The sequence below is a fragment of the Corticium candelabrum genome, chromosome 5 (assembly GCF_963422355.1).
Source record: "Corticium candelabrum chromosome 5, ooCorCand1.1, whole genome shotgun sequence".
NCBI classification, from domain to species: domain Eukaryota; kingdom Metazoa; phylum Porifera; class Homoscleromorpha; order Homosclerophorida; family Plakinidae; genus Corticium; species Corticium candelabrum.
The window spans coordinates 2,250,468-2,260,725 of record NC_085089.1 but is presented as its reverse complement, the minus strand read 5'-3'; the positions used below and the strand labels follow the sequence as shown (position 1 = coordinate 2,260,725).

General features: G+C 43.3%; 1 protein-coding gene across 1 annotated transcript; it reads right to left on the bottom strand.

The window, feature by feature from the left end:
* Positions 1–961: 961 nt before the first annotated feature.
* LOC134180056 (spermatogenesis-defective protein 39 homolog) lies at positions 962–8,400 on the bottom strand. Its single transcript, XM_062647136.1, has 17 exons — positions 8,347–8,400; positions 8,043–8,290; positions 6,825–6,898; positions 6,698–6,766; positions 6,489–6,581; positions 6,396–6,429; positions 5,683–5,785; positions 5,592–5,619; positions 5,452–5,525; positions 4,373–4,472; positions 4,175–4,309; positions 4,053–4,094; positions 3,901–3,990; positions 1,546–1,632; positions 1,401–1,490; positions 1,235–1,342; positions 962–1,171 (listed from the first exon to the last, which is right to left on the bottom strand). Exons 1-17 carry the CDS (start codon positions 8,388–8,390, stop codon positions 1,154–1,156), a joined length of 1,437 nt encoding a protein of 478 aa, XP_062503120.1. The 5' UTR covers positions 8,391–8,400; the 3' UTR covers positions 962–1,153.
* Between the last annotated feature and the right edge of the window lie 1,858 nt (positions 8,401–10,258).

The window sequence follows — 10,258 nt, the reverse complement described above, 5'->3', positions numbered from 1 at the left end:
TGACTTTGCTAATTGGCTACTTCCTCTATTAGCAGCATTCTTGTTGTAAGACCCTTCCTACTTAATGAGTTACGAACCCTAACCGCCTCTTGATATGCAAAAGCCTTATCAAACCGCCTGTGTAATACATACGTCTTCGTTACCCCAACTACATAAAATCCGGGAACTTGCGATTTCGAACGATACCAAGATTGCCACTGTCCGCCCTATTAATAATAATAATAATTTATTTTTATCACACCAAATCTGGTGTAGTTCCCTCATAGGGGCAACATAACACACACACACACACACACACACACACACACACACACACACACACACACACACACACACACACACACACACACACACACACACACACACACATGTAGACAAATGACATAACTAACACACAAAATTGCGCAGAAGTTATTACAGATTTTCAAAGCGCAAAGTCAACGCGAACAGAGAGGTTTATCTTACAAATTTGAAAAAAGAAATCAGAGCAAATGCAAAATATCACGTTTTCAACTATCCTCAGCTCTAGTTACAGGGTATGTTGAAAATTGGTGATGGCTAAGGAATGAGACATGTGACTGACTACTTTAGTAGTCACATACATGTACCTACTATTGTTTCAGTATACCCAGTATTTCCCATCCTTCCATCACTGTACTTCTAGAGACTAACCTTTTATAAGTGTGTAAAAATCAACTGGTACTGACTAGCTCTTTCATCAATAACATTTCTACAGTCGAGACTGTCATTCATCCAGGTGGCCATGATACAGACTCCTACCCAGTCCTCTCCTCTCGCGCACTCCACGTGTTTTAGGTCGTGCTTTTGTTCCACTAGCTTCTCCTCTGGAGTGCGTGTGAGGTGAGGACTCGCTCCTCGCTTGTGGAACAAAAAGCGCATGCTAAAACACATGGAGTGCCCGTGAGGAGAGGACCGAGTACAAGTCTAACCATCATGTACATCAAATTCCAAACCAATTCGTATAGCAATTAGCTGCTGTAGACAGTGTCATGTAAAATTACATAAAATCAATCCACTTTGTATTACCAAAATCCAACAGCTTCTTATCATACACCTGAAAAATACCATAAACTAACATCACAACACAGTGTCTGTATACCCTCTAACTCCAATTTTAATGCCCAATTATTCTTCAACGCCATTTGATTGACTGCAAAAATGGCGAATATTAGACATACAACATGATGTCTGCACCTCAAATATCAAAACTCACAACATCCTGAAGAGCTCTGTACATCAAGTCGTGAGTTCGTCTGTCTGTGGAGGGCACCTTATCCTGATAATGAAGTAGTTGATTGCGATCACGCAATTCAAGTAGTGTCTACAAATAATTTACCAATCAGGTATTAAAGTCTATTGCTACCATCGAGCAACTCAACCTGAACTGCCAAGAAATGCCGACCAATTCTTGCAAGCACTTTAAATCTTAGTGATAGATCGTCGATGAGTCTTGCGTATTTATCGATTTTCTGCTCAACACGATGATCACAATATCGTACACATATAGAAACGTATGTCACTGACGTCCGGAGTAGCCTTCTGTCTGTGTATAAGTTCAACAATCTTGTCAAAGCTGATTGGACTCTTGAGTTTAGTTGAGCCAAACCAACCCTGAAAGAATGACGTTTGCATACACTAACACTTCAATCTTCAATACTGATACAATCTATCATAATCACACTGTAGTTTAATTAACTCACAAACAAGACTTAATGCATTTGATTTAGCCATATGATGTTTGGTTGTATCGATAATATTAAAACAGAATAAACGAGCAACATACTTTGTGTTAGTACTTTTGTGTCATACAGTAAAACACTGGAAGTACATCCATCTTCAGGACTATGGTTTGTTGGTACTATTTCTAACGTGGTCTTTATTCTGAATCTGTGGGGGTGAGGGTGGAAGTGGGGGTGAGGTGAAAGTGGGGGTGAGGTGAAAGTGGGGGTGAGGTGAAAGTGGGGGTGAGGTGAAAGTGGGGGTGAGGTGAAAGTGGGGGTGAGGTGAAAGTGGGGGTGAGGTGAAAGTGGGGGTGAGGTGAAAGTGGGGGTGAGGTGAAAGTGGGGGTGAGGTGAAAGTGGGGGTGAAAGTGGGGTGAAAGTGGTGAGATGGGGGTGAAAGTGGGGTGGAGTGAGGGTGGAAGTGAGGTGGAGTGAGGGTGGAAGTGAGGGTGGAAGTGAGGTGGGGTGGAAATGGGGTGGAGTGGAAGTGGGGTGGAGTGGAAGTGGGGTGGGGTGGAAGTGGGGTGGGGTGGAAGTGGGGTGGGGTAGAAGTGGGGTGGGGTGGAAGTGGGGTGGGGTAGAAGTGGGGTGGGGTAGAAGTGGGGTGGGGTAGAAGTGGGGTGGGGTCAAAGTAGAAGTGGGGTGGGGTCAAAGTAGAAGTGGGGTGGGGTCAAAGTAGAAGTGGGGTGGGGTCAAAGTAGAAGTGGGGTGGGGTCAAAGTAGAAGTGGGGTGGCGTGGGATGAAGTGGAGTGGCGTGGGATGAAGTGGGGTGGCGTGGGATGAAGTGGGTGGGGTGGGTGAGGTGGGTGAGGTGGGTAAAGTGGGTGAGGTGGGTGAGGTGGGTGAAGTGGGTGAGGTGGGTGAGGTGGAAGTGGGTGAGGTGGAAGTGGGTGAGGTGGAAGTGGATGAGGTGGAAGTGGGTGAGGTGGAAGTGGGTGAGGTGGAAGTGGGTGAGGTGGAAGTGGAAGTGGAGTAGGGTGTTAGGGCCCATCCATATCACTACAGAACCCGGATATTGCTTGTAACACACATGTTATTCACATGGGGCATCATGAAGTACATGATGTCATCATTAACTAACAAGCTTCTATGATGCAATGTCCACAAAAATCTAGGAATGACTAGAGTAAGACGGCGTTCTACTGTATATAGAAGTCACAAGAAGTCACGTGCAAAACCAGGCCTTCCGTCATGTCTTTCCAATGCCAAACTTTGTAGCGAGTTGCTGCTGATTTTTCCGTCACTCTTATCAACTAGTCTCCATTTCTCTTCAAGTAACAGTTCTTTCCTCTTCTTCACGGATTTTGCAGAACTTGACACTGCCATTTTCTTACGCTTTGTCCGGGAATACCAGGCCTAATGGTCAGAGGGACCATAAAAAGTTGGTCGCAATTCCGAATTCCAAGGTGGTCGTATTTCCGAGAACACAATTTACAGAGATCCTCGAAAGGCTTCGGACCGGAGGAAAGTGGTCATATTTCATATTTTCTGGGGTGGTCCTAGCTTCGGGGTGGTCACAAGGCAGATTTCTACTGTACTAGTCTTGGAGCCTACTGTACATCTGATGCAGTTACCAAATGACTCACACATACAAAAGTGAGATCAACTGCCAGATATCAGATATTTATAAAGACAGGCAAAGACAGACTTATACAATTGTAAGATGCTAGGCTTACTGAGAATGTCTCTGCTAGTTATAACCAATTGCTAAACAGCAAAGACTTAATCATCGTTGCTTGGTAATATCTCAGTAGCACTATGTTAACAATAAATGAAGTCTGCCAGCGACAACCTTTTCCATCTATACATCTATGTCTTACAAGAAGAACGCAACACAAATAGTTACATGAGCAACACATGCCAACAACAAGCTATTGCTGCTAGATCACTGGATTTCCACACATCACTTATTACCAATCGTATGCCAACAACAACACAAAAATAAAAACAATTTGTAGACAAAAAAACCAAAATCTGACAAAACTAGATAGAAATGATGAACTATACTGACTGTATTATAGCAAAATGAAATACAACAAATGTAGAAAGAGCCATTAGGCAATACAATCTTTTACCTAAAAACGTGCCATGAAAGTTTAGTATGCCACTACTACAACTAAATTTGCATTGTCCACATAAATTCCTTAGGCAACAAACCTTTGCTGTCAACAATTGCTCAAACTTTTCCCAACGTCTCAATCGAGCTTGAGCTGCCAGTGCCATCCATAGATACTGTTTCTCTGACAACTGTGCAAGATCCAAACAAGTCAAAAAGTTGACAGCAACAGCATAGCAGTCACAAACTGTACCTTAAAGTCAGTACGAAACTTAACAGGACTTTGTACTGCATCCTGCAGAGCATATTCATTTAATTAATTAAACATATTGTATATATTTGTTTGGACGTTGCAATGGTATCATTCTTGCTTACTGGTTTGCAGTCATAGTGATAAAAACAGCAATAATATAATGTTGTAATGAGTGAGTTGTAGAGGACGGGTGATTGTCGAGGGTAAGTCTTGAACAGGTGATACTCGCCTAGACGTTCAACTTTGGCATCTTTTTCCTATGTGAATCCACAGAGTCACGAAGCCAATTTAATAAGGCAATCTAGGAGAGATAAAAATACTTCGATTGGAATTTGTCTCGAGAGAAGGTTGATCTGCTCCTTCACTGCAACAGCATAATATGACCTGCCGAGATCCTCACACGATGCCGAGTCAAAAAACCTGGAAGTAACCAAACACACTGTGATTGAGTAACTAAATGTTGTCGTGCCCTGATCAAACTGTCTTGCTTTTCTATTGCTGGCATTACTAATGATTAATGGCCTACCGTATGACCAGCTGGCTAAGTAACCCCAATAAATGGAATACCAGCAATGCACTATGTGGTCGTTTCTCAATATCCAGCAAGTAAATAGAATGTTATTCTGAATAGAGTTTCAATAAATCATAACATTGTGACAGGCCTTAAGCATAGTCATGCAATAACCTGGTACATGGACAATCAGTTTTATATATCATCTTTCTGACTGTTATATACACATGTACACATCAATGCCGTAATTATGCATTGTTACATCACAATCGAACGAATGCAGTTCCCCCACATGTGCAAAAATCTTGCAGCTATTTCAACAAATAAGTGCTTGATTTGCCCATACTACAGTACAACCCCAATTATCCACACATTTTGATAATCTGTAAAGATTTATTTTCGCCCGAAAAGCATGCATCTTGCACATATTTCCCCACGTGACATCGTTTCAACATGGAAACCTGTGAACTGAGTCCAAAAGTAGAACCATAGTATGATAGAGAACTTGTTTGCATCTAATCATTAAATGTGTACACATGTTGAGTCGTTGTCAACATAATATTGCTGTATATTAATATTAATTAATTAAATATTTGTTCATTATAAATCGACTGTCAATGTATGACAAAGCCTCAAGGAAGTCACAACACCATTATTTCATTTATCTGTACTTTCGATTACCCAGACAATTTGGCTTCCCCCCAAAAAAGTCAAGATAATCGAGACTGTACTGTACTCAAAGTTATTGCCAACCAACCTCTTCATATTCATTTATCAAAAAGACATAGAAACTACCATACATGTGCCACAACCCAGACGCTCTTATTAAACATGATCGTCTTTGTTCCATTACGAACTGTAAGGAAGCCCAGATTCAACCCATTGTACCTCAGGCAGTCCTCCAGTCGCCGCACTCTTGTGTCAGCTGGTGTTGCATTTCTACTCTGATTATACCTCAATACCTTACAACACACATACATCATACAAGTTAGTTCAACATCAAACATCATACAAACTTGACCAATTACCCACTCATCTTCGTATCTCGCCAACAGACTATTGAAGCAACATTCAAATATATCGAGATGAGCAACAACCACCACAAACCAAGTTTCTCACTTGTACAATTTACGCAGCTCCAACCAGTCATAATGCTGCTTCAAAAAAGCAATATAATGAGTTTCGGCCTCAGGAAATCGAACCAACAAGTCAAAGAATTTGCCTAACAAACACATTCATTGAGGCCTAACAACACAAACCAGTCAACAGCGACATGCAATATCGCCCTAGGACCTAGTCACACTGTGTCTGCATTTGCATCTGCGTTTGCATCCATTAAAAATGTACGGGAATTCTAGGCCCTCGGTCACACTATGCGCACACGTTTGTAATCGTTTTCAACTTACTCCCCACTCGGCCATCCCACGAAACTAAAACTTCACCCTAAACCTCAATCAAACGTCTCTCTGGTTCAGTACACCACACAAAAGAACATTCAACAGCAACAGAAGTGGAAAAGACGTCAGTCGTTTCAGTATTGATAACATCTGCCATTACCAAATCGGCAAATGAATTAGTCTAATGTTAGCAGCAGGTAATAGATGAGGGTCAATGCTTACTACTATTGAAATACAACAGGCGTGGACAACGACATTAAACAAGGGAAAACCAGAGACGTGTAGAAATCTGCTTCAGAGTCTGAGACGCTTGTGCAGATGTCTGCATATTCAAACGCGTTCGCGTCTGCATTTCTGTTTTGGCAAAAACGTTTAGTGTGACCTCACCGAACACACACACACACAAATGCAGACGTAGTGTGACCAGGCCCTTACCATATTTCAACGTTCGCTTGAGAAACTGTAGTACCTAAAAAATTCAAATCTAAGCACGTAAGCTACACCAAACAAATAAATATCAAACCGTACAGCCATAATGCAGTTACCGTCGTGAAACTCAATGGCAATTTGCAAAAGACCGACTTTGTCTTCGTATGACTTATACGGCTCCAATGTGTATGGCTAAATCAAAACAATCACATTACCAAACTGTCTCAATCTGAGATGCAATCACTCAGTGTACGTCCACTCTCGAGTAACACTCTAAACTACAGATAAGTTAGTAGAGTTGTATCAACCTTTCTCAGCATCATACGCTTGATTGTTTCTCGTACTGGTAGTGAATTCCAACGAGCCACCTCAGCTTCCTAAAGAGAGTAACAATGTTGGATAAAGGATGCAAAACTGTGTACTTGGATAGTTAACCTTTAACTTGGATCGCAGTACACGAACGTCTGACTGGAGGTCGTGTAGTGATTTCTTGTCAGACAAGCTGGTAGCTTGTTATACAGAAAACACAAATGTAATGTAGACATAAAATTATAGCAACATTATAAATAGAATTCAAAATAATGTTAGTTTGTTACATTTTAGGTTGTTCTACATGAGTACAAATGTATACTTCATACTGACACACGCATGCACACACACAGGCACACACACACACACACACACACACACACACACACACCAACACGCACACACACATGCACACACACACACACCAACAGACACACACACACACACACACACACACACACACACACACACACACACACACACACATTGTATGTATGTGCATGCATATGTACTATAGTCTAAAGCAACTGTCGTCATCAGTTTCAACTACCTACAGCTTAAAGGAGCACTTCACCCATTGACGCATGCACAGTAAACGTTAACGTACATTAAGGCTTTGGACCGCAGACCGAACGCTTGCTGTGTTGTGCGGCACATTGTTTTGGTCTTGCTTTCCGAGGCTAACTATGAGAGCATACAAGAGATGGGTCTAGACGCTTCAGGCGACTCTAGCAGTGAAAGAGAACAAGTTACAGTTCATATGCTACTCAGTCGTTTGTACGTTGTAGACTCCACATGATCGTCTTGAGCAACTTGCAATTGCTCGATCTTTCGCACTTTCCTCCGTGTTTCTTTCTACGAATGGATGCCATACTACAGTACAAAAGGGCTTGCGTGATGCCAAAAACACACGGAAACGTGTGACACCTAATCACGTAACACAAAGTGCCTTCATTCTACAGCCGAACCATTGCCGTATGTGTGCTTTTCCCCTTCGATTGAAGGTGAGTTAGTGATACGAAGACACGTTTTACTTCCGTCTCAGCAAATATCAAAGTGTACATGAAGTGGTAAAACGAAACTCACATTTAGTGGACGTTATTTGAAAAAACCACCATGTAGGTTTTTGTTTTTTGGCCTTATTAGAATGCTCAGCTATCAAGTTTGTTCTGAGATAGCGCCAAACTTCCCAGCTTGATGTGCTCCTTTAACATTTCTATGCATTTACTGTCTAGTCCCTTTAATTAATGAATTAAGTCAGATAATTTCTCTCTTGTTACAACATTACTCTCCCATTTCTGTGTCTTATCTCTATTTCTCTACATCGGATACGTGAATACTTACTCGCGAATGCGCCGGACGCCGGACGCTTGTCATCACCCGCTTCCCACCATGCCGACCACTCTTTGCCTCTTTCCGTTTTGCTCCAAGACATTACCGGATTGGAGGTTGCCTGACGTCTCTCCGGTTCGAAATCATCGCCTCGTATCTCCTCGACGTCGTCGAAGCGAATCTCGTCGGCGCTGCTCGTCGTGTAGGACACAATTCCGGCTCCAGTGTTCGTCCTCCACTCGTCGTCGTCGTCAAATATTCTGTTAAATAGAATGTGGCTAGAAATGAGCATTGCTAACAATGTCGCATCATTTACCTCCGAGAGACAACCGCTCTCGCTTCTCGGCGGTCGTCCATCATCCTGCTTGCCTCGCAGTCACCGTGCCCGGGGTGCATCATCGCCCTTACAGCTACAGTAGCTAGTAGCTCGCTACAGTGCAGTGACCCATGATGAATACCGGTATATGCAGTGCAGTCAGAGTTGCCGTTTTCATGTTGCAGAGCAAGTTGTGACTGCAGGCTTAAACTTTGTGGCCACAGATAAAAGAGAAAGATAATTATTAGTACTAGTTGTACGATATTCGTAAGCGCGTCGCGTTTGTGAGTAACACGTCCAATGGAGTTTACAGACCGTCTACTGAAACGCCGAGTCCTAGCTAGACAATACGTAAACACACACACACACACACACACACACACACACACACACACACACACACACACACACACACACACACACACACACACACACACACACACACACACACACACACACACACACACACACACACACACACACACACACACACACACACACCAAAAGCTAGATGAAGAGCCATATAGGACCACGCCCATTTCTGTTGTGCGACCCCGATTAGAAGACTCGCTACGCTCGGCAATTATCGGTTTGACAAGGTTTTCACAGCTTGACTCTTTCGTTGAGAAATCTGTCCAGGAGTTGGTGCAAAGACGTAGACAGTCGATAACATACTCATTCGATCAAACTCTTGATGTACACTAGCTGTACCATTGCCTCTGATACCAACAAAAGTGCATTGCTTGGGAGACTGACTCTAAGATCATTTATCCAGTGCATAGCATTAAATTTATCATACTTAATATCAATAATTTAGAAAAAATGTTTAATAGGATCAACGTTTGTAGCCCCAAGGCGCCCGTTGAGGCCACAATTTGGGCATTATTATCAAATTCGACTGGCAACACCGCCAGTCAACTAACAATGATCCTTCCCTTGCTTGAGTGAGTCAGTGTGTGTGTGTGTGTGTGTGTGTGTGTGTGTGTGTGTGTGTGTGTGTGTGTGTGTGTGTGTGTGTGTGTGTGTGTGTGTGTGTGTGTGTGTGTGTGTGTGTGTGTGTGTGTGTGTGTGTGTGTGTGTGTGTGTGTGTGTGTGTGTGTGTGTGTGTGTGTGTGTGTGTGTGTGTGTGTGTGTGTGTGTGTGTGTGTGTGTGTGTGTGTGTGTGTGTGTGTGTGTGTGTGTGTGTGTGTGTGTGTGTGTGTGTGTGTGTGTGTGTGTGTGTGTGTGTGTGTGTGTGTGTGTGTGTGTGTGTGTGTGTGTGTGTGTGTGTGTGTGTGTGTGTGTGTGTGTGTGTGTGTGTGTGTGTGTGTGTGTGTGTGTGTGTGTGTGTGTGTGTGTGTGTGTGTGTGTGTGTGTGTGTGTGTGTGTGTGTGTGTGTGTGTGTGTGTGTGTGTGTGTGTGTGTGTGTGTGTGTGTGTGTGTGTGTGTGTGTGTGTGTGTGTGTGTGTGTGTGTGTGTGTGTGTGTGTGTGTGTGTGTGTGTGTGTGTGTGTGTGTGTGTGTGTGTGTGTGTGTGTGTGTGTGTGGTGCAATAGCTCAGTTGGTTAGAGAGTGCATTTGGAGAATGAAACATCCGGGACCGTGCAGGGTTGTAGGTTCAAGTCACAGTGATGGCGAGCTATGGCATAATTTCCTTAAGCAAGAAACTTAACACACAATTGCTTCTCTCGACTCAGGAGTATAAATGTATAAATGAGTACATGACCGCTGGCTTGGCAAAACGGCAGACGAGTACGTGTGGGCCTTGGTGTCCAGTCCCAAAGCTGCGCCATTGTCAGTGCCCCTGCATGACTCTGGCCAAGCTCCAGGTGGATTGTAGCGTTGGCCCTAAGCCTCCACGTAGCGCATGGAGGCCTTGTCTCTAGAGGTAGGGGGAGCTATCTCCGCAACTTCACGAATGACGTGGAGGGCTT